Genomic DNA, 26,310 nt, shown 5'->3' on the forward strand with positions numbered 1-26,310 from the left:
GACAAAGTAGACCTGATTCAACACAATACTATGATTGTTCCAGATGAAAAGGTTAACGTAAAACCTTACAGAATAATACAGTCAACGAGAAAGATTATCCAGGAGGAAGTGAAAAAAATGCTTAAGATGGGTTGATAAAGGGGTTGAAATGTGAGTAGACTAGACCTATAGTGTTAGTCTCAAAGCCTGATGGAACAATCGGGTCTGGTAATGATTTTAGCAGGATGAATAGTATTTTCAAATTTTGCATCTCTCCACTGCATACGGTTGATGAACTAAGAGAAATGTTGGAGGAGGCAAGATTCTTCACCACATTAAGTTTAACATATGGATACTGGTAAGTCCCTCTAATGGTTGAAGCCAAAGAAAAGACAGCTCTTTCAACTCCTGCAGTCATATTCTATTATGCAGTCTTTCATTTTGGGCTACATTGTGCCCATGCAGCCTCTCAGTGATTAGTGGACAGTGTCCTAAAACCACATGTAATGTATACTGCCTCTTAGGTAGACTATGTAATATTACACAAACAGGACTGCAACACCCAATTAGCTAAAGTGCATGCTATATTGTAAAGTGATGACATAGTGTTGACTCAGTTATCCTAGATTTCACTTTATTACACTCCATAGGAACAACTACTTTTAATGTATGTATTTCAATCTTTAGATTGCTATTACTAACATATTCTTCAGTGTAAATTGCACAGAACTTACCAATATGACGTTCCCACACATTTGAAACAAAGTAAAATGTTACTTGCTAGATACGTCAGGCTGTGAAACCAAATGTCCGATGAAACAGTGAATTTGGTACCTGTGTATAAGTCGTATTTCAGTCCCCCTTGCAGCAGTTTATAATATAAAGGATTATGATCATGTCTCCAATCATAACCAGCTTATTATGTGTTTGAAATATGAATGCCAAGAAATTCACCACAAGAGCAAAGCTCAAAAGGTGAATCTTTGCATCCATTTTGAGAAAATAGTGATTTTAAGTCTTATATTCTAAAATAAAAATATATTTGGGATTTTACGATGTATGTATTTGTTCCTGTGAAATAAAGTAAAAGATGTGCATGTTTGTTGAGAATTGCACCTGAAGACTTTTACACCAGGAGATGTTGAAATTATAATATAAAAACATGTTTAAAGCCAAAATGTGGGATGTACCTGCATTATGTTTCTAAAATGCAACACAAATTAACTTCAGCTTCATTTGCAAGCCTACTATCACTTACTATCCCAATGACCTCTGCCCCCATTAAAGGGTACACCATCTTTGTGAATAAGTCACACAAATGTAATAGGCACAGTCATGCAAGAGACAGATCATGGTCAAATGAGGCCCTAGACAGGAAATGGATCCCCCCCCCCCCCCACACACACACACACACACACAACATCTCTGGTGTCCCATTACTTGTCTGTCTCCCCTAATTACCATAAACACTGCTCAAAATTGTCATCATGTATTCTGTTTTCCTCTTTGCTATTGAAATGAAGGCAGAGATATGGATTTAATTTAAAACTTTTAATTTAAATATCCTTTGTTGACCAGGTTAGCCCCATTAGGCTAGTAGCATCTTTTCAGAGGAGACCTTTGGTAGTATTTACACTACTAGCAGAAATTTGGCCAGGGCATTCGGGAACTTCCCCCCAACTCTTTTTCACAGTTCAGGTGGATATACTAGATCTCACAGCAGCTACCCTTAACACAGAAATATATAGCTTCAGCTCAACATCTCATCTAAATGATGACACACTCAGGACTAGCAGAAATGAAGGCAGAGATATGGATTTAATTTAAAACTTTTAATTTAAATATCCTTTGTTGACCAGGTTAGCCCCATTAGGCTAGTAGCATCTTTTCAGAGGAGACCTTTGGTAGTATTTACACTACTAGCAGAAATTTGGCCAGGGCATGTGAACCCTTCCCCCAACTCTTTTTCACAGTTCAGGTGGATATACTAGATCTCACAGCAGCTACCCTTAACACAGAAATATATAGCTTCAGCTCAACATCTCATCTAAATGATGACACGCTCAGGACTGTAAACATGTATGCATTAGTGTATATTCAATGGAATCTGGGAAAGAAATAGCTATGCATCACATGCCTTGAGCTGAGAGCAGTTCTGATATCTTTTCATGATCTGGAGTCACTAATGATTGATTGGAAATTTCAGTCAATTAGGCAATGGTGTAGTATCTTAACAAGTGGGGTGGATCTCATTCCTATCCAACCTGCATGAGAGTGTCACAGTATATTTCTTTTGGGTCCATGTTCCATGTTCCATGGGAACTGAATATCCTGTCAGGCACTTTGTCATCTCCAAGTCCTCCTCCTCCTACAGTCTTGGTAGCTCAAGAATGTGTTCAGGTCATCTTCTGTTGGTCAACTTATATGCAGTTTGGAAGCATGCCAGCTATTCTACTCAGGCTTTTCTCCTCCAGCTAAATGTGGTGTGTGCAGCGGGATGATCACTCCCCAGTTATCTATCTGTTGCCTGATTTGGTGGGTGGTATTCAATATCCGGTATTTCTTTTAATTCTTAATTCACCTTCTGTTGAAATTCCATGCAGAATGGCCAACATTCATCTTCACCACCCCCTTGATGGTCCAGAAATTGTGATTGCAGGCCAGTCAAATCTTGGTCACCCCATTGAAGAATCTTGTCTGAATGTATGGAGTTTTGAAACTGTGAAAAGATGATTGCCTCACCTTGAGTGTTTGATTGCTCTGATTGTACTAATTCCAGTCATGAACTGTCTGAAAAAATATTTCTTAAGTCCTGAAAACTCCTGTGTTAGTGTCATCTACAAGACTAAGTGGAAAATGTTCCCATTTAGACTAGGATACATATTTTCTTCAGTCTGTCATTCTCCAGATTTACTTATCATACTTAAGGTATATGTTTTATCTAGTCCTCAGTTACTAGAATGTTTTATGTTGATTTTTCAGCTCTTGTAGCCTTCCTCACTGTAGTGGAGTAGGAGACTCTGGCTATGCACAAACTAGTTATGCATCTTTTTAAAGGAATCCATCATGAAGAAGAATTATTCTCATGGGATTTGATCTCCATGAATTACATGGCTCAACATTTTATGTCCTGCAAAAAAAATGTTATTTTTTTCAGTAGCCATTGTCTTACATTATTTTAGGACTATAAACTCTGTAAAGAACTATGACTGATTTTCAAAATTTCTAAAAGGGCCATGGTTCTCTGAGGACTTGTCCTTATTTCATCCCTTAGGCTGGGTCATGGATTTCACTCACTGTCACTTCTTCTCCCAGGATGTTTTATAGGATGCTCAGAAAAAAAGAGGCACATTATCCATGTTCTGTTTATTATCCTGTTGGCATGAACTACTTCATGCATCCTTTTTCATTTTTTTTTCCACCAATAACTGTCACCATAGCTGTGGTAAATTATTTTACATCTCTAAATACTTACTGCTGTAGATACTAGGGTAAAATGCATTACTGAGTGTTAAATCGCATATTATATCCCATTTAGAAACAGTCACAGCTGCTCTATATATTACTTTTATTTTCAGAATGTTGTTGTACTTATGAGTACTTTCTGAACATACTATTCTTTCTGTTCAAAAGATTTCTTATTCTTATTATTTTCAAACAGGCAGGACAATGCCAGTTTCGGAGAAGTGGTTTCTCGACTTGAGAAGGACCCCCGATGTAAAGGACTTCCTCTCTCTTCATTCCTTATTTTACCCTTCCAGCGCATCACACGACTGAAGCTGCTTGTTCAGGTAAAGATTAATTCTGACTTTATACCGCTTCTTCCTTTACCGTCCATGCCTTAAAAATGTTTTATGGAAAATGCTGCACACTGACCAGTCACATATGCAAAACAGTAGGATAGGTGCAGAACATATTTATATGTGAAACCATTTCATTTCACATTATACTTAGCAAAATAATAACATAGCTACAGCCATACCTCTCAACTTTACAGATTTTTGCAGAATGTCCAGATTTTTGCCACATAGTTTTTGGTCTGTTTCTCATAAAATTGTGGTTTTCTGGTGAGTCATTGGCAAATCATTGAGGGTTGAAGTCAGAAAATAATTACAGACATTTGAGTTTCAGGTTTCATACCTTTCAGAAAATTCCCGCTAATGCAAAACCTGTTATTCTGTCAACTTTCTAAGTTTGTAAGAGCAATATTTAAAAATGTGTCCCTATTTTTAGGCTGTTGTCCCCTCATTATTTATGTCTTTGTCCAGATTTCTTGCTCTAAGAGGTTGAGAGGCATGGCTACAGCTCAAATAATAGATTTATTGCATTATATCAAAAGAGCAAGAAACATGGAGTACACACTAAACTGAACTGTGAAATACACACAGCATATTGGAAACAGCATGCTCTAAAAGACAATATGCATAGGATGCATCAAGGTAAATTTTGTTTATCAGATTGCTCATAATTCTGATGTTCAAGGTGTTCTGAAATATTTATAACACACTTGCAATGAGTCTGGCCTAGATTCTCACATATATTGTTCTCAGTAAAAATGGTCTGATTCATGCTAATAGTGTTCAGAGTTTATGTGATCTCTTCCAAGACAGGTAACTCACATAACAAAAAAATTATGGTACAGACAGTGAAAATGGCATCATCCAAAATAATTAACAATTATGTAGCTATGATCAGACAAAAATATAAGGAACATAGAAAAACACGACAGAATTCAGGGAGGATTAGTGTACATTAAATGGGAATTTCAGACTATCTATATATACCATGCACAAAATGTGTCTGTTCTTTAATGATATAGTCACACCATATACTGAAAACAACATAACCTGTGTTAAGTGGATATATGGTATCATGAAACTTATTTCGGTAGTGCCACACAGTTAATTGCTTTCTGTGGTATTAAGCCACATAACATTTTCTGTCATACCAGGATGTGAATTGCTTTCTGTGGTGTTGAGTTAAGGAATGCTTTTTGTTACGCCAAGCAACAGATGTTTTTCTAAGGTACTAAGTCACTGACTATTATCTTTGATGCCAAACAGGTACCGGGCTGCAGATTGCTTTCTATGGTGCTGAGCTACATTACTTTTTCTTTCTAGCACCAGTCCACAGATTTCTTTCTTTCTTTTGGTGGTGATGCACTATGAGCTGCTTTTGTTATGCCAAGCTAAAGGCTGTTTTCTAAGGTGCTAAGTCACTGACTACTTTCACTGGTGCCAAACTACAAAGTTTTTTCTATGGTACTAGCTGCAGCTTGCTTTCGGTGGTGCTGAGATATGCTTTTCTGGTACCATTCCACACATTTCTTTCTGTGGTGCTGAGTAGTGGACTGTTTTTTACAGGTCCAAGTTACAGATTGCTTTCCGTGATCCTCGGCCACTAACTATATGTGGTCCCAAACTACAAAGTGCTTTTCATGGTGCTCAGTTTTATACTGCTTTCCTTGTTGTTGTGCACTGAAAGCTTTCCCAAAAAAATGTTTTCTGCTCTTCTGAGCAGAAGACTTTTGCTGTGGCACTAATATATGCACTGCATTTGTTAGTTCTTAGTCCCAGACTGGCTGCTATGGTGCTGACGTGCAGACTGCTTCCTCTACAGTGAAGCCATGGAAAGTTTTCATACTGCAAAGATGTGGACTCCTTTTTGTGGCAGAGAGCTATGTACCACCTTCTGTGGTGCCATCCTCTATGGCTATGATTAAACATGACACTTAGGTGAGGTGCCAGTTCATTTTGTAGTTCATGTAGTACACAGCCTGGGATGTCATCTGGTCCCATGGATGCTGTATTCTTAGCTTTGGAGAGTGTGGTTTCTACCTGTGTAGCCGTGATTATCGGAATTTGGCAATCGTTTGGTATTGAGATGGGCCCTTTAGGGGGTGAGAGGGGGGTTAAGTTGGCACTAAATCGATCTGCCAGGATATTGGCAATATCCTTGGGATCAGTATATTTAATGTCATTCTGTTGTAGCTCAGAGCAGATTTGAGCATTGCCATTTAGATTCTTGACATAACTATAGAATGCCTTGTGGTTGTCTTTGGAATCTTTGACAATTTTATTTTCGTAACTAGCTTTTGAGGATTTTATGAGGGATCTCAGCTTCTTACTGAGGCTGGTGAGGGAGTTTTTTGCATCCTGGGATTTTCCTCTTTTCTGCAACAGTTTATTACTTCTGTTGTATAGTTTGTTTATAGCAGGGGACCACCAGACTGGCTTCCTTTTTTTGGAGAAGAGCATCTTGGTTCTATTTGGGATGGCACGATTCATGCATGAGTGGATGTGCTCGTACAGTGCCTTAGTGTAGGATTCTGCAGTCGAACTTCCAGATCCCATCTGCGTGGGTGTTGTTAAGTTTGTCACTTCTGACTTCAGTAGCATGAAGTTGGCTTTGGAGAAGATTTTTAAGGAGGTTTCCTTACTGGGGGGGGGGGGGGATGTGGATGTCAAAGGTGATTTGCTTATGATCAGACCTGACCAATGAGGGGGTGACCACTGGTGCGGAGCATCTATCTCCCATGTTGGTAATGACCAGGTCTAGGATATTGGAGCCCCTGGTGGGACAATGGATTAGTTGATCCAGAGCATTGGAATTTATGAATTCCAAGAACCTTTGGGAAAAGGAGTTGGTACCCAGGTAGTTTTCCCAAATAATGGCAGGGTAGTTGAAATCACTCAGTGTTAGGGTGTTTGGTTGTATCTTAATATTTCCAGTATGTTTAGAAAGGTGTAGTGAGAATCTTGGGGCATGGTGGGGGATCTGTAGCAAGCTATAATTTGGATTATTATGTTAGTTGCACCTGGAGAATTTCAGATGCATTGTGTTGGGCAACTAGCCTGGAGGTGTGAATATCCTTGGTGAATATGGACACTCCTCCACATTTAGTGTTTCGGTCTTGGTTTTGTGGCAGAATAGTGTGGTAAGAATTGTAGCCTGGTATTGCACGGGTGCCTGGTATTCCACGGTGGTACAGAGGTAGCGTTGTTACCTCACAGCAAGAGGTTCTCTCGTTCGATTCTCAGCTTGGCTTAGGAGTGCCTTCTGTGTGGAGTCTGTATGTCCTCCCCATGATTAGGTAGCATATAAAAGACATGCATTCGTAAATGGGTGTGCCTTCGTTGAAGGTTCTGCATCGAGCTGGCAACACGGCATTTCATAAAAGATCTATTGCCAATCATTAGCGGACCGAAGTTCCGCTGTGGCAACCCTTACTGGGAAAAAGCTGAAAGACAAACAACAAAATATATATATATATATATATATATATATATATATATCCCATTCAGAAGATCATCTCAATGGAAGTCGAATGTCATATGGTTGAGACCATATAATTGACTTTCCAAAAAGTCGAATGAGGGAAAACAACAAAAATGTATGTTTTTGCAGAGAGGCAAGCCTCCCTGTACCCCCTGCATATTATATGTTTATCATCTCCAAGATCGCACTATAGTGGGGAAAAGAGTAAATTCCTTGATCCCCACTGTACCTCTATCTCCATTCCAAAGCTTCAGTATTTCGGACAGTCAATCATATGGTCTCAACCATATGAAGATCAACTTTCTGTTGAGCTTGATCTTCTGAATGGGACCCATAGATATATATATATATCTGGGATTGCTACATCTCATGGACACACTACAATGTTGTTAGCAAGAATGTCAACCACAAAAGGTCGACAGAGGAAACTCCAACACTCAACTGCTCATGAGTGAGTATAACTCTCACCACATGCAACCAATGAAAAACAAAATAACATTGTTCTTTGCAAGGGGCAAGCCCCCTGCATCCCTCACACCCCCTGCTAATTACATATACTAACTCCTGGATTGCACAATCCCCAGGGAAAGGGATTATTCCCTCACCTGGGGAATGTCGATCTAGCACAACTGTTGTTCTTCTGCATATGTCTACCTTTTGAGGTTGATGTTCTTGCTGTAGACATTGTGGTGCATCAACCTACTACAGAAGAACCATACATGAGGATGCGTGTGTGCACATGCACAAATGTTGTCGGGTTAGGGTCAGAGTAAGGGTTATGGAAGGGAATAGATTTAGTGTATATGGGACTGTGTGTGCTGTAGGATTAGGGTAAGGGTTAGGTAAAGGAATAGTTTTAGTGGTGTATGTATATGTGTGTTGATGCCTGTAAGTGTCTGAGTCTGTCTTGTTTTGTGGTAGTGTTATGGAAAGTTTTTTTTTAAGTTAAGGTGTAGGGTTAGTGTTAGGAGCTGTGTTAGTAGCAGGGTCAGCATGTATTAGTAAGGTGGTTCAGCGGAGCTGAGCATCTTTATGACCATGTTCAATTCACAAAGCCCTTCCAGGATACAGGCTGTTTGTTAACCAAGATGAAAGTCCAGAACCGCAGGCCATTCTAATGTCCACTTTTTATCTTTAACAACAAGTACTTCCACAAGGTATATTCCACACCTTACACACCACAGATGAGCTCCAAATAGGATGACTCTCTCTCTGTGCTTCCTGATCCTCCTTTCAGATGAATCTCTATGTGATGAATTAACTTCCTGGATACAGTCCTCCAGGTTACTCCCTTTTATATTAAAGTGATTGTCAATTAAGACTTTGTGATTTATCTAACTGATGTAAGAATATTCCTTCACTCCATACTGCAGTATGCATTCTGACTACCTTTTACAGTGACATATATATTTCTATAACCAAAATGTTGCAACTACCCCCGTCCCAGTACAAAACCAGCAGTTTTGAAAGCATAACTATGGATTATAGACCCTGAACAACACGTCAGCATTTCTCTTGGTTAAGCCGGGGTCTGTGGTTTGCTGTATGCTGAAAGCGTTGGTGGGATAGTGACCATTAGCACAACTTGGTATTAGCATCATTCTGCTTTCTTAAAGACTGCAAAGGAGAATGATCTGTTATCAAACTGAAGTGCCTGTGAAACAAATAGTATTTTGGGGCCTAAAAAGCCCACTTTTTAGATGGATACTCTTTCAATAAATGAGTATTTCCTTTCTGCATTGAATAGCTTGCTACTAATGTAGCAAACAAAGTGCTCCTCACCTCGAATGTCTTGGGGTAGCACTACCTCAAACCTATTCTGACACGAGTATGTAAGGTAAACACTTTACTAAAATCAGGAATCCCTGACAGAGGTTCAAAACAAAGGACCCTTCTGAGATCATGAAATGCTTTATCTGTATAAACAGTCCAGTGCACCCTAATAGGCACTTTTCCTCTTTTGAGATCTGTCTAAAGGCAAGCACTAAAATTTAGGCACACACTTTCTGTAGTACCCAGCTGGTTCAAGAAAAGTCTTCACCTTACCTTTTAGGAGAAGGTACAGGCTAGTTTTTATGGCCTCAATATTTTCTGATTGTGGTCTTACCACCCTTCTTCAGACAAGGTACCCTAAGAACTTGGCTTCCTCTATGCTCAGTTTACGTTTCATAGCATTTACAGTCAAGCCTGCTTGTCATATGGATTCTAATACAGCCTGCTCTTTTTGTAAGTGTGGTTTCCAGTCCTCTGACTGAATGACTGTGTCATCAAGGTATGACAATATGAGGTATTTCCGGCTATGCCAGGAGAAGTAAAGCAGTGGATGTGTAACATATGCCAGCATAGCTAGCTGGAGTTTTTTAAAGAACTGTATGTAATTTGTATATCTAACTGATTTGTACAGGTGCTTGTATTGAAAATGTATTTGTAAAGCTGCTTGTGTTAAAAAATATACCAACAGTGGGTCCTACTGGACAGAAAAAAGAAATACACTTGTATGTCAGACTGTATTATAACTGTTGAAATTAATATTGTAACAGAGAATACTGGAAGAGAAAAGGTTAAGCTCAGCCCCAGCTAACTTTTAGAAAAGTATCCTAAAATTAAATTACTTAATTTAGGCCATAAAGATTGCATTTCATAGGTCTCAATGCAAACAGAGACATCTGTACTAGGAAGCCTTCTGGCTTGTCCTTGGAGGTGAACTAATTGCTACTCTGGATGGGTGGAAGTTTGAAATTGTTTTATGACTTCCAGAAGCTGCAACACATCTTAGCAAAGCTTTGTCTGTGTGTTTGGTAACATATCTTCAAGATTCTGGTTCAGTTGCTAGTAAAGGGGGGTAGTATAGGAACCAGAAGTCAGACGACCAGATGTATGTGATGTCATTCTGCAATCCAGCACAAAAATTATGTTTTAATACTAGATGAAACTGAATTCTCAGAACAATCTGCTTTTGTAACCTGACAAAGAAGGATCTCTCACCCACTTCATCTTGCCTTTCTTTAGTTAGTAACCAGGAGAATAGTAATTCTTTTGATCAGTCGGTAAAATATAGTAAGATTAGTTAAGGACTGTGATTGAAACTCTGGTTGTTTATTGTAAACAGATATTTCTTAATTTCATGTATTATTATTATCATTATTATTATTATTATTATTATTATTATTATTAATAAATATATTTAAACCTTTCATTGTAGCTAGTCCTATAGTGAATATTTTAATGTTTGAGAGTACCTATATTTATTTGGTCACACTGTGGCTACTCCTGAGAACCTTGCCACATTGATCAAATACTACCTTATGTATTAATATTAATTTCACTCAGTATTATTAGATATCCTTGTAAGAGCCTTACAGTAGCTGGCTTTGGAGTGTCTGGTGGCAGTAACTACCTTATAGTCTGGGAAAAGGATAGCAGAGCGAATAAATCTGTGCCATCCTTTCCCAGGTGTGTGTGTGTGTGTGTGTGTGTGTGTGTGTGTGTGTGTGTGTGTGTGTGTGTGTGTGTGTGTGTGTGTGTGTGTGCAAATCAAATCTCAATGAGTGTGTGTATCAGCTACTTGCAGCAAGGACATAGAGCACTGGTTTCACAGACAAGGTGTTGGAGGACTTGGCTTGGACACTCGACTGAGGACTTGACTCTACAGCTGTGTCAGTGGGAGTCTTATTGGGAGCGTGGAGAGAGAGAGAAACCCAGACCCCAGACTGAGGTGTTCCATGTGTGCTCTTAAGGGAAATTTTGCTTGATGCAGAGAGCTGCATCTGGAAATACTGTGTGTATCTATTTTTGTTCCACATGAACGTCCCTCACCAGTGTCAGTGGTGAGGATTCAGGCTCCTGGCCCAGAGAGGGGGATGTCACACAAGGTATGCAGCATATTGTAAGTGGAGCTTCAGTATTTTATCCACCAGCACCTGAAAAGTGGCTGGTGCTCCACATAAAACTGTGAAAAAGATAATCAGGTTTCTCAAAAATTATTTCTCTTTGAAAGAGGTGTGTGGTGTTTACCAATATCTGTTCTTTAAGTTTTATGCTATTTATTTATTGATTGCTTTATTAACATTTGATAAACAGGAAAGTCTGATTTGGTAGGTTCCCATTTTCAGCAGACACCTGAGGAGAAAAACTCCAAAGTATTGCAAAAACATTTAAGGACAATAATTTTACAGTCTTCAAAAATAATACAAAAACATTTACACTTTAAACAATTATACCAAATTAGACATAATGTGAAAACATTGGTAAAGAAATTATATAACTTATCTGACAATGATTTAATATTTAGAGAATTGTAGGCAGTTTATATAGAAATTAAAGGTAAGTTAGTATAACAAAAACAGGAATTGCAATATGAAGCGAGAGAAAAAACACAGTTCTAGCATATTTAGGAAGAGAATCAGGACAGAGAAATTGATTAAAGTATGAAAGTGAGTGACGAAGGGAGAGAAGGAGGTGTAAGATATGAATAGGTACTTGCTCATATGTAGGGATATAGGTAATCCTGGGGTTAAGCAAGAACAGAAACAGCTTTTGGCTAGGAGGTCTGTCAGAATGGTGTTAAATGACTGGACAAAGGGTATGGATCTTATGGATAATGCCATAAAATAGTGGGGAGGAGTTAAGTAGTGGTAAGTGTAGTTTTAGTGGCATAGGTGAGAAATTGTTTTGGCTCTGTAAAGCATCCCTACTTTTTGATGATTTTTTTATGCAATTTTGTATATGCAGGTCAAATTTAAGATTATCATCTGCTATCATCCCTAATAATTTGCTATGTGAAGTGACTTCTATGGTTGTATTATTAAGAGATAGGATTTTAAATTTTGTTTTTTCATGAGAAAGAGATTAGGGGGGAAAAGAATCATTTTTTTGAGGGGGTTGAGCATGAGTTGTGAATTACAACACCATGTTTCAGTGGCTCTTAAAACTTCCTGAGTAATTTTTTGGAGGTGTGCCAGGTTGTCTGATGTGCATATGAGTATGGCTTCATCTGCGTATTGCATTACAAGTTTGAAAGTGAAAGTGAAATCGGAAGTGGTGATATCTGTTTTTTGGGCTGGGTCGGGGAACCCTTGGTTAGGGATGCTATAATATCTATGAAATAACAGCCAAATTCTATTGCAGTTTTGAGTGGTGAGTTATTGGGAGAGGAGTTAGGATTGAAGTTTTGGCCAGGATGTAACATTTCTTTAATGGCTGACCTGGATTTTTTAGCAATGTGTTTACTATAGTTCTGAGAGTTTTTATAGTATAGCTCTTTTGTCTTCATTTATTTGCTTTCTAGAACAGTTGTGGAGTATTCTGAATTTTTCCAAATATTGTGGTATTTTATATTTTAGCCATTCTTTCTGCACCTTTCCTCCATCCTGCATTAGCATTCTACTCTTTTTGGATAGCCAAATTGCATCATTTGTTTTTAGTCTCTTCCTTCTAGGAGGTGCAAGACTGTTTAGGATATTTAGGATAGCTATATTGATTTCATTTACAGTATTATCTAAGGGGAGGATTTTTAGGGTGTTCCAGTTAATAGATGACAGACTAGCAATGAATATTTCTGGGTTAAATGTGGACAAGTTGCACGTTGTTTTATAAACATGCTGTTTAGGTGGATGTGTGAGATCTCTGGTTGTATAGACTGAGAGATGGTCACTGAAAGATTCTGACATTGTACCTGTACTAGTGAATTTCTTAGGGTCTGATATTACAATCCAGTCTAACAAGGAATTTGATGCCTTACTAAAATGTATGGGGTTATTAATTAGATTTTTGAAGCTATATAAATTCATGCTATCCTACGAATTGATAGTGACATCACCTATTAGTATTTTTTCTTGTGGAATTGTTTTGGATATCGAATGTAAGACGTGAAAGTTTGGAATAATGGTTAAGGTGTTCACCTTATGGACACAAGGTGCAGGGCTTGATTCTCGCATGTGGTAGTTGGCTAGACTTAAAATGACCCACAAGGGCAGTTAGCCTAGTACTAACCTATGAACCTATATCTTTCAGTGTAGCTGTATCATCAGCAGGAGGGGTGTAAAGCACAGTAATACACAGTTGTTTATATCTGTTTATTTTCAGGAAAGTAATAGGACTCTCAACTGAATAAGAATATCGGTGTTAGTTTATTGTAGGGGAAGTGTGGTAGTTGTTGGTAAATATTAAAGGAATGTCACCACCTCTCCTCTTTATAACATCATTACAGATAATATTATAGCTGGGGGTGTAGTTTTGGAGACATTTATGGTGTGTTTTCACCATGTTTTAGTTATAGGGAAAATATCTCTGTTGGTTAGTCCAGGCATTTAATTCAATAGTTTTGTTTCTTATGCTTCTAATATTTATGGTAGCAAAAGGTAAATTACAGGAGTTGGTGGTTGATCCTTTTGGGGTTTGAGTAGGTTGTAGAACAGAATTGTTTCGATGTTGGTTGTGATAGGTGGAGCTTGAATTAGGGTGAATGTCTCCTCCTAGGAGGATTTTATATATATTTGGGTATTATTAAATCCTGTATTTTGGAGAATATTTTTCCACTTAAGTCTATTTTAATTTGAGTTGAAATGGAGCTAATCAGTCTGCATTTGGGATAAAGATGAGGGGCTTCATTAAACAGGTTTGGTGCAATGTGTGGAGAGTTTTGGGAAGAAGTATAGATAGGTGGTTCGGAGAGAGTTGGAAAGATGTTGAGAGCGATTATTGAATCATGACAGGATAAGAGATGGTTCAGTAGGAGGAAGAGAACAGAGGATAAGCTGAGGAGTGGCATGATTACATAAAGGGATCTGTATGTTTTGATAGCAGGTTAAGGGAAAGTAGGAATCAAAAAGGAAACCAGATGTTGCAGGGCTATAGGATATTTATTGGTGATGAACTCTGAAAGCAGGTAGAAGATAGGCAGGAAGGAATTACTTTCAATGAAGGAAGAGAGTTAGGTTTTCTGGTATCTTCTCTTATGTTCCTGAAATCTGAGAAATAGAGGGGTTAGAAAGGACAGAGTATGAGGCTGCAGTAAAGATGCAATGTAGTAAGAGTTAGTTTGGGGAAAGTAGAATATGAAATGTAGAGTAATTGATAGGTACTGCTGGGGGGAGGGATCTGAGTAGTATAGAAAGGGCAAAAGATATTTGGAATAAGGCTACATTGTAGGTGGAAGTTAGGAAATAGGAAAATACAAACAGGAGTGTTTATATGACAGCAGTAAGGTTGCTTAGGGAGGGTTAGGGAATGAGTGGCAGAGGTAAAATGTGTAGCTCTGAACTATAAAGTTAGAGTAAGAGGCGATTGGTGGAAATTGTGCCCCTCAAGTCAATTATTACAGACAGCAATCAGTGTATACCCAGTACAAAGCAATTAACAAGAAGGTACCAAGTAAAACAGGTTTTCTTTAATTTACTGAATTCAGAAATCAGGAAGCTAGGCATACAAAGTAACTATCATATACAGTGTAATCTATTAGTCAAAAGAAGGGAAACTTAGTAAGTAGCCCTTAGAGTGCAAGGACTACTCCTCTGGGGAGAATATCACAGCCAGTTTCCAGCACAGGAGAAACACGTTTGACTAGTTAAAGTTAATGAACAGCAAGGCTCTTCAACTTAAACTTGTTTACATTGCACAATGACAAAGTTCTTAGTGAAAACATTTCAAGTATCAAGTCTTCCTTGGGTTCTTTATCAATTTGTCAATTCTAGGCATAGGACAGGTGTCAATCTTTGGAAATCTATTCAGGTTCTTAAAGTTGTTACAGAATCAAATACTTCAATTAGGTTTCCGCACTAAGCACTAATGGGCTGTGCCAATCACTCTGTGAGTCCTCCATCATCACTCTGTGACTCTTCCATCATCACTCTGTGACTCTTCCATCAGTTTTAGCTTGCGCATCTTTTCCACTGCATCTCTTACTGTTTTGGTGATTCTGGTACTCTGTAAAGTCTCAGTATAACCTTTATTCCAAGTGTGAAAATATAAAATCTGTTCCATTTCTACTTTACATTTTTTACAGTGTTGTAGACCTTAATATTTATATAGAGTACATTAAATATCAAAACAATCTTAGTATAACCTCATTTTATAATTAATTGCTCACTTACACTTATGCATATGATTAATTTTTAATATACTTAATAGGATAGATTGTTTTGATATTTTTTCACAGTACATAATATATATTATTTTTTATTTTATGCATGAAATAAAAGTGTGATATGGCTTTAACAAAAGCCTTTTGAAGGAAATGAGGTTTGTGAGGAGTCAGATTCAGAAGAAGATCTGGTACAGGTATGAAAGTGCTTAATCTCTTAATAAACTTGTATTTTTTAGTGTCACAGAAGGCTTGCATGTACTTTTTTGACATTGTGGATCACTAGGAGTACTATTCGGGTTTAACAGCTCCCTTCAATGGCTTTTGTAGTATGTCATCTGGTTCTCAGTTTTATTTCAACTGTTGACAGTCGTTTGGTGATCTTCAGAATTTAGTTTCTGCTAACAAACATTGTCTAAGTCTACACTGAGTGATTCTGATACATTTCTGGTAAGTGCACTGGATGTGCTTTCATCTCATAATTTGTAAACACAGTATTGTGAGTAATGCATGCATATTAATACTGGGCTGCCCATGTGACAAAGTGCAGTCAGAAGTTATGTCTTATGCTTAGAGGGTCCAAAACTTGGAATGCCTGATTGCTAAGCAAAAGATTAATTCATGTGAGCAAATCAGCCATTTGGTCTTGGGTAGTGTAGGTGACGAAGGCGATGTGTTCTCCTAGCCACGTGACTCCACTGCACTACCAAATATACAATGGTCAGGCAGGAGCAAGGACAAGTTTGCAATCATAATAAATGTCAGCCAATACAAGGATACAGGAAATATATGAGAATGAATTAGACATGGAGACATAAGACTAGTGGTTCGAAGGTGAGTGACCAAAACTGACTTAGCCATCCTAGAGGCCTGATCTACTGCAATGCTGACAACCACTAGAAAAGAGTATAGAGACTGTATGCGCCATATGTGTTGAAGCATGTACACATGCCAAGGAAATCATTTAGTGCCCTAGTTTTTATAAGCAACAAAATCAGCCACCAGGGATGGGGGATAGGCTATACATGAAATTCCTAGATGACTGCAGCTCAGTGATTGCTGTTTCCTCACAGGGGAATGAATGGGCATAAATACTGATGTGGGCTGGATGATTAGTACGTGCAGGGGGCAGAAAGACCATGCTAAAAAATTAAAACCAAGCTTCTATTCCATCTTCTAAATTCAGAATCCTAACTTATCTAATCTGTTGTTAGTGGAAGTCATCAGATATCAGATGGAACAATTAATTTGCCTCATAGACACATCTCATTTCTGTCTCACTGCTGACAAATAAGGTATCTCATGCATTCGTGTTCATGGTCTTTTTTATTTCAAATCTGCATTGGTTCCTTATCGTTACTACACTTTTACATTCTGTTACTGAAGTAACAACATTTGCATGGCACTAGTGTTGGCAACAGGAATGCAAAATGTGATGAAATTTCTTCAGAAGAACCTCAAAAAAAGGCTATTTTATTGTAATAATGAGGAAACAATGTTTAATTGACATAAAGGAAATCAACACTATTCCAAATTCAGAATGCAACTGAAAAAAGCACTTCATCAAATTCAAATCCCCCTGCTTCATCACAGGGCATATCGCTTAGCCTGTCTCCTTCCAAGTCTCTTCTCCTCTCTCAAGAATTACTGAATATTGACCCACTTCAGAAACTAATGTATATACCGTATATTACATTACACGCTGTTTGATTGTACATTGCACTGTGCTTGTTCACTAGTGTTTTTCTATATAGTTAGTTTGAACTATTCTGCTATTGCTTACATTTCTGTACTTTTTGTTTGCAAAATGTTTTGTATTTCACCCAGGCTGAGCCTGAAATTGGTCAGTATTGATCAGTGTGCTACCTCAGTAAACAAATATAAATATATAAGTAAAGAAAGAAAGAAACTATTGAAAAACTACTGGTCTGAAATGTCTGAAATACTTTGTTCTGACACATTTGATGAAAGTGCTTCAGACCTGTAATTCAACACTCACAGACACATACACACACACAGATATATATATATATATTTATATTATATATATATATATATATATATATATATATATATATATGAAATATATTTTATATATATATATATATATATAATATATATTATGTGTGTGTGTATATATATATATATATATATATATATATATATATATATTATGTGTATATGAATATATATATATATATATATATATATATATATATATATATAAAATATATTTTATATATATAATCACATATCACACTCATGGCTCATTTTTGTATTCCTGCACACCCAAGGCTCCATACTATAGAGTCTGTGCTCTGACATCTTTGCAAGCCTTAAGGCTTTTGTTATGAATATGTGACTAAACTAAAAATATTTTAAATTACCATTCGTCAGCACTGTTTATATTATCATCCTGTTCATTCAGTTTATATTTGAGCAGCAGATTTACAGTTGTGTGCTCCCCCTAAGCTGTCCAGCAGCATTAAAACTTTTTTAGTCTACTGAGGAACAGCCCTTTCAGACGTAATAGAGAAAGCCCTGAAAGAGTATGTCAGTTCATGATTTCCATAATGAACTTTAAAACATAGGTGTGGTTACATGTCTTTCAATCTGCTGGTGTTGATTAGAGGTAACATTTCTGGAAGAACTACTTTTGTATTGCAATTATACAGGAATGATATTACTATTCAGCAACAGAGAAACACACATTCTTAGGCTTAATACCAGCTCCCTGAAAACCTTACCACTTCTGCTATTTTCCTATTGTCTCTTTAACCTAGAACTCAGGACTGTTTTTAAAGCCCATTTTAACCCTTATGGAGGTAATATAGCTCTTTCAAAAATGCAGACAGTGTGTGCCTTGAATAAACACTTGTAATCAATCATTTACCAAATAGCAAGCAACATTTTCCAAAGGCCCTAACCTTGATTAATTTAGTTAGCTCTTGTATTCAAAGCAGGATGTGGCAATACCGCTGGAATGAAAGGCTTAAAGTAAATATGTAACATTTTGTTTCAACAGTTTCCCTTTTCCCCTCTTTCTGATCGTGATTTGTGTATTAAACATATTAGAGTTTTGAAGCAGAAACATACTATATAACCAAGAAACATCTAACATGCCAATCAAGTTTGTTATTATTTTCTTGCCTTATTACTCTGTGGACCATATTGCACCATCAACACTCCTTCCGCATAGTTCTTCACTCTCTTGTCTCTTTTCTTATTTGTTACTTACAGAATGTCCCATATTACCTCCACCCACAACTGTGTGACATACGTTCTGACAAGAAGCCATTTGCTGTAACATTTTGATCATGTGTCCAGTGTTCCATAGTTTGGGTGCTCTACACAACACTCCACTCCTGTATGTCATTTACCTTCATGAGGCACTTACACTTTATCTGTTAGTCTGATCCTTTTTTAAGTCACCAGGTAAATCATCATTTCCGATATAGTCTTCCTGCAAGGTTTCGTATGCAGCAGCACCAACCTCCAACCCAACCTTACCACAATGATTGCCATGCTATGTACTATTTCCAGCCCCTGAATATCACCCAAGATTTTCAGGGTGCGGAGTTGAACACTGTGTTTGAGGTTTGGGAGGCTCTGTGCTGGGTGACACACCAGCAGTACCATCACTGCCTCTGATTATGAGTTTTCCTATGCAGTCCACATCCAATTATCCCTGTCACATGATTGTACTGTACTGAACCTATCAGATAAATGTAACTGCTGGTGACTGCAAATCAGTCCCCTGCACCCCCACCCAATGCTTGACATCTCAAATGTTGCACTTTTTCACACCTCCTAGGATTTCCTGCCTGAGAGTGTTTTATACATCTATCTATCTGTCTAGCTGTCTGTCTGTCTATCTATCTATCTATCTATCTATCTATCTATCTATATCTGTCTATATTTATTTGTCTATCTATTTATCTATATATAGATTTTATTTTTTTAACAGAACTAGGCAGAGTACCACACTCTAACACCTTAGCCTGCTTTTCAAGTCCCATTACTTCAGTTTCCATTTTCTTGAGCTTTAGCTCACATTTTTTTATGTAAGGTAAAAACAAAATGAAAACTTCAGCAAAGCTAGAACTTCCACTGAATAACCTCCCAAACCTTTTGTATCAGGGACACATGGGATATATGCAAATGACCCTTATGAACATCAGGTGTTTCAGCTAATTGGTGATTCTGAATGCCTATAACTTGTTTCACCATTTTAATGAACAATTTCAGGCCAATAAAACCAAACCTAACTAGCTGTGGATATGCATATTTTGGCCTTGTTATGACCTCATCAGCACAGGACAAGCAGAGTGTTTGACTAAGCATAAGAAACACAGGGCTGTTATACCCAGGTGATGTCCATTCTCATTAGGGTCACTGCAAAAATATCTCAAACAACAAACTAAAACAATAAGTGAGAAGGTCACTGAAAAACCAATTAGTAAAAACAAAATGAAAACTTCAGCAAAGCTAGAACTTCCACTGAGTGAACTCCCAAACCTCTTGTATCAGGAGCACATGGGATATATGCAAATGACCCTTATGAACATTAGGTGTTTCAGCTATTATTGTTATTGGTCTGAAATTGTCCATTAAAACATCGAAATAAGTCATGGGCATTCAAAATAACCAATTAGCTGAAACACCTGATGTTCATAATGGTCATTTGCATATATCCCATGTGTCCCTGATACAAGAGGTTTGGGAGGTCACTCAGTGGAAGCTCTAGCTTTGCTGAAGTTTTCGGGGTTTTTTTAGATTGGTTTTTCAGTGACCTTCTCACTTATTGTTTTAGTTTGTTGCTTGGGATTTTTTTGCAGTGACCCTAATGAGAATGGACATCAGCTGGGTATAACAGCCCTGTGTTTCTTATGCTTAGTCAAACACTCTGCTTGCGTTATGCTGATGAGGTTTTTACTCTTTGAAGGCTTTTGTATAGCCGAAGAGCCAAGTTTTTATTAAAACTGTGTTTCTAAGTCTGTGACCAGTTGTGGTTTCATTTTATTATTTTACTTAGACTGTGTTGTTTAGAACCTTCTCACTTATTGTTTTTATGTAAGGTAGGTAAAACATACAAACAGACCCTTTACAGCAATATATTTGTTGCATAATGATAGAAAAAGAATTACAAAGTTTGCAAGAGGAGAACATAGAGGACATAGGCAACTTATTTGGTATCAAGCCATCAGATCCAATATTCTTTAACCATTTCTTTATTTATTGAAATACCAAACTGTAAAAATATAAGATATGGTGTAATCCTTTCAATAAGATTCCATCTGAGTAATATCAGTATTGTGCAATTGACAGAGGTTTGAGGTTGCACTTTACAATGGTGAGTGAGTCAGATGTTTTGGTATAATCTAATAGAATTTAACCATTATGTTTTGATTTGAGGAGGAGATAGGGTCTTGGATTAGCCTAGAAAATTACTGGCCTCTTTCCAGAACTTTTCTGGGTTGTTGAGAAGCTTAGACTGCTGTGTTTGAAGAATGTTGGTGTCAGATTGCTGAATGGTCCTCCCCCTACTAGTTTCTGCATGAGCAAAAATTCCACTAACTGGCACGATAGTTAAGACTTTTTAAAGGACATCTAAGCCTTTTTTTTTTACTCTGAATAACTTTCTTAACACACGGGTTCAATCAAAATGCATGATTGTGTTTGATGAGTCTCATAAGCTGTCATATGTGGGTAAGGATACACTGAGTGCTGTGCTGTAGTTTTTCTGATTTATAACAGAGGTTCAGACAGTCAATGTTAAATTCATAAACTAGGGAGGGCTCTTGTTCATGTCTAAATGATCTGAATGTGGATACAGAATTAGGAATCTTAATAATCTTGTGGAGAAAACATGCAGTAATGATGAAGTGATACATGAATAGGGTGGTTGCACTTCAGAGGGAGGCAGAATCTGTGTGGAAAGTATTGGTGAGTACCTAGCAAGTAAGTTGTCATTACCTTTAAGGACTAGGTCTTTGGAAGAGTAACTCATTCGACTTAATGAGTGGTAATCTAGGGTAACTTATAAGCATACCTCTCAACTATCCAGATTTTCACAGTATGTCCAGATTTTTGCCTCATACTTTTGGTCTATTTCTCAGAAAATTGTGGTTTTCTGGCAAGTCAGTGGCAAATCCTTGAGGACTTGAAACCATAAAATAATAGCGGACAATTGAGTTTCAGATTTCATACATAAATACATACAAATATTTCAAGCACAGGCATTAATGTCCTTCTAGCTAGCCAATATACCAAAACACTTGTTCCCATAATAAGTGTCCAGGCTGTTCTTAAAAATATCTAAGTTAGAACTTGCTTTAGTGTAATTTGGTAGGCTGCTGCATATCCTTCAGAAAATACATGCTAATGCAATACCTGTTACTCTATCAACCTTTTAAGATTGCAAGAGCAATATTTAAAAAAGTGTCCCTGTTTTTGGTCCTTGGTCCCCCCATTATTTATGGCTTTGTCCAAATTTCTTGCACTAAGATGTTGAGAGGTATGCTTATGCTCATAAGAGGTTGTTTGTGTGAAAGTTCTGTTTTAAGTTAACATCACCAACAAGAACAATGTTTTTCTGTTTGTCATTAGTTGCAATGCCATCCTGTAAGTTTCTGATGGTATCAGTAAAAGTGGGAGGTGAGTTGTAAGCTACTTCCGTGCTGAACTCAACCAGGTATAGGTGATCTGGTCTGTTTTGTGTCTCATACATTAGAGAAATAAGACATGTATAGATGTCGGAGATGCTTTGCATTAAGAGTTAAGTGTTCTTTTATCATGTTGTTGGTCTATAGTTGTGCAAGGTTTACTCAAGCAAATCTGTGGAAAGGGAAAGTTCATCACCTGGCTTTAGCCAAATCTGGAAATGGCTACTGTGTCTGGGTGTTGCTCGTGCAACTACTCAAAGTGCGAGAATTTATTCTTGAAGCTATGAGCAATAAGGTCCATGAGAGACAGACAGGCAGACAGACTTTTATGCTTTTAGATGTGTGGAGGCCCATAGGATATATGCAAATGACCCCTTCAGGAAATTAAGTGTTTCAGCTACGTAGCTTCTGAATGTCCATGACTTTTTCACTTCTTAAGTCTTTATGGTGAGATTTATCCACTAGCTGTGGACTTACATGTTTTACCCTTTTTATTGACTTCATCAGGACAGCATAAGTGAATAGTTTGTCAGTATTTCAGAAACACAGGGTCTTTAAACATAGCTGATGCCCATAAAGATTAAGGTGCCTGCAAAATATCCCAATTAACATCCAAACCAAAGGGTAAAAAGGACACAAAGCCAAACCCTTCAGTAAAAAGTGCAAGAAAAACCCAGCTAAGCTAGAGTTTTCACTGTGTAATGATGATGTGTGTTGATGACATGCAGTGCCTTAACCTAAAAACCTTGGTCAGATTGGCATCATAGCTTTGTGATGAAATAGATTTTATTGTGATGTACAGGGGAGCCAAGTGAAGACCTACATGTTTTAGGGGGATTATTAGTGATGGTGTGGTTCAAGCAGAGGTACCCTGTTCTATTACAAAGTTATAATTAGTAGATGTGAGATTTGTTAGCATCCATAAGGGAAAAAAACTGTGGGGCATGCAGAAATACAGCCATTTTTTAAATAATGTGTAACTTGCATTGAATGGATAAGATAGTAGTAAGGCATATTTGTCATTAAGATGATAATAATGTGAATGAAAATAAAGGTAAACAAGAGTTTTATATATATATATATATATATATATATATATATATATATATATATATATATATATTATGAAGCAGAGGTAGTGTAGGAATGGTGGGAATGTAAAATATTGGGCTAAACACAATGTGCTTGCTACCTTACAAAGTGCAATTAGAAAAATTCAATGAAAGGAAAGAAAAAGTTTGAAATAATTTCCTATGCACAATAATAGCATTACAGTCCCGAAAATAATTTATGTACTAGACTATCATCAGGTTGCCCCACCTGCTCACAATTAGCCCATTTGTTCCTCTTCTAGGGCAAAAGCCATACCCATTCATTCCCAGGCTAGGGTAAGAGCCCTACAGCACATTTGTTCCCTGCTTACAGTGATAGCCGAGAAATCCATTTTGTTCCCCAGATGATGAGAACTGAGAGTTAAGACAGAAGCTATTCCATTGTTATGGAAGCCCCCTACCAAATCTAATCATTTGCTATGGCAATTAGTGGCTTCACTAGGAGCCACTGCTCTAGGGAAATCTCCTAATGTATGCTTACACATTAACCAAGATAGTCTTCCCTTGACAGTATAAGACATATAAACTTGATACTTCCTGTTGTCAATACTCCAGCATTCCTGTTAAGGTCAGTCAGTGGTGCAGCAGGTCACAACATCTTCCAACCGCAAGAATGAGCAAGCTGGCAAGAGCTGCTCCCTTCTACCTCCCCTACCACAAAGGTAGCCTGATCTGTCTGAGGTGAGAAACACACAGGAAAGCTTAATATAAGATTATTTCATTGGTCAGAGGGCTTCTTAGTTTAGTCACATTTCTTTGAGTCTATATGTTTAGTGTGTTTGCACAGCTCTTGGCACAGTCCCACAGAACTCGCAAATGCTTGGCATCCTCTTCTATGTTCTCAAGAGTGCTTGACTTGCATCTGGTTACATCCAGGCTAATATAAGTACTTTATTAAATACTGTAATTTTCTGAGATATTTATGAAGACTGCCGCTGTATTTTCAAATTATTTATTTTATTTGTCTGAATTTCATCACTGTAAAGTGTCTTAGCTTTTTCTTGGTGTAGCTGCTGCTAGTGTTCTTTGAAATCACCTTAAATATGTGTTCCTCTTTGCTGGCTTCTCTGCCTTAGAATTGTCTTGTAATTACTTGTGCCTTGTAATTACTTGTTGTAGCTAGTTGTTTCATTTGTTTTTGGTATCTTTTCAATTTTGGCTTACTAAAGTGTGTTTTTACATTAAGACTGGGACTGCAATTCTATTGGCAATAGAGAGGTACCTTGGTCTGCCTACATTGGAAAACAGACAGAGAGGTTTAAAATGAGATTACTTTATTGGCCAGAGGTATTTTTCATATCCAAAGGTTTAGCCACTTTTCTAAGTCCATACATTCTGCTTCTCATTGCACAGCATCGTTTACCAGGCACTTAGAAACAAAATTTTCCCTAAAAAACTTTCCCTGTTACTTTACACAGTGCTCATTTGTACAAAGACCACATTGTGTGCATCCTGAGGTGCACTGCTGCACAAATTCAGTCATACATAGCTGTAGTTTCTACCTTCACAGCACCCAAGTTAGCTTGCTGTAAATCCTTGCTGTATCACCCTTTTGTAGATCACCTAAAAAAGACCTGACACCAAGGATAGGCACTTTCCCATTTTCTCTGCTGCCAGCTTGGTAGACATGGTCATCCTTAAACAATGTAGGAATTGTCTCATGTTCACTGGACCAATTAATCCTTATAGAAATGGACAGGTTATGTTAGATCAGGTTGTCAGTAACATAAGAATTGCACCTATCTCACATAGTACTGTCTTGATATATAGACCAGCATATGCTGAGGCACTTAAATTAACCTTCCTAAACACCAAAAACCTCCTAGACATTTATCATATGAAAATAATATTCAACAACCCCGAAGTATTTCATCAGAACAACACCCAACAGCACAGACAGCTGCACCCTCTGAAGCCAATACTACAAAGCCCATAAGGCAAAACAACACACTACCTAAAGGTTTAGTCATAGGAAACTCCATTTTAAGACATACAGATGACCTGCTTGCCAAGCTGAATAAGGCAAAAAACATAGTCAGTCATCCATCAGGGGCCAGGATCTGCCAAATCAACCACACACTCAAGTCATTAAACTGCAAGTACCAGTATGACTCAATCATAATCCACGTGGATGTAAAAGACCTGAGACATGCCTCCCTGGATGATATGAAGAGAGACATTATGGATCTCTTAGACTATGGTATGTGCCCAGCATTGAGCAACATTTTAACTTGACCAACGATGATGCCCCAATATGAATAAAAGATGATTGACTTCAATAATTGGCTCAGTTCCTGGTGTCATTCCAAGGGGTACAATATTTGTCAGCATGGAAAGATATGGTCAGCAAACCATGTTTCTTTGCTGATGATGGTCTGCACCTGTCCTCTCTAGGCTTTTGAATATTGGCTAAAAGCACTGCTCTCCCCCATAGAGCTATTTTTAGACAATGCCAAACTGACAAACCTTCCAACATAGCAAAACCAGCCCAAAGGAACCTAAAGATGTTACTGCTGAATACCAAGAGCCTAAACAAGAAACTCCATTCCCACCAGACTGCCCTCACCCTGGAGAATCTGGACATCTATGCAGTTAATGAGACATGGTTTAAAACCACAGGAGCACCCCAGCAGTGCAGGGCTATAATGCCTTCCACTCATTTAGACCAGCTACTGCACAGGCAGGAATTAAAGGTGGAGGTGTTTCAATCCATATCACAACAAACTCACTTCAAGATTTGTCAAACAGGATGACACACTTGAGCTTCTCCACTTCCAGATTTCCATAAGCAAATTCACATATCATACCATTGCAAGCTATAGGTCACCCTCTATGACCCGAGAAACCCATAGCTCATACTTAATCTTAGTAAAGTCTGTCACCATTCAACCCAAAACCATATTTATAGGTGACTTCAACTGGCACACTATAAACTGGGATAATTACACAACCCCAAAATTACAGGCCCAGAGAGTCTTGGACATTATAAATACAAACACCTTGGACCAGATAGTCCATTTGCCAACTAAGGGTACAAACATACTTAGAAATGCTACATTTCTTTTCATCTTTTATCATATAATCATTATTGCTACAAAATCCACATATCTGTACTGGAATAGTCTGTTAAAGGTGGATGTTGGTCCTTCTCTTAGGACATATTCTTCAGCTTTTTTGCTTACTTTGTATTGCAGTC

The 26,310-nt window shown here is 37.7% G+C and overlaps 1 protein-coding gene across 1 annotated transcript in view; it reads left to right on the plus strand.

Moving 5' to 3' along the window:
• NGEF (neuronal guanine nucleotide exchange factor) overlaps positions 1 to 26,310 on the plus strand; it is a 760,193-nt gene that overhangs the window by 528,730 nt on the left and 205,153 nt on the right. The window contains exon 9 of the mRNA XM_044070587.1: positions 3,641 to 3,770. Coding sequence (XP_043926522.1) covers positions 3,641 to 3,770 — 130 coding nt within the window. The remainder of the gene's footprint in view (positions 1 to 3,640; positions 3,771 to 26,310) is intronic.

The sequence above is a fragment of the Protopterus annectens genome, chromosome 4.part1, assembly GCF_019279795.1.
Source record: "Protopterus annectens isolate FY-2018-M chromosome 4.part1, PAN1.0, whole genome shotgun sequence".
NCBI lineage: Eukaryota > Metazoa > Chordata > Ceratodontiformes > Protopteridae > Protopterus > Protopterus annectens.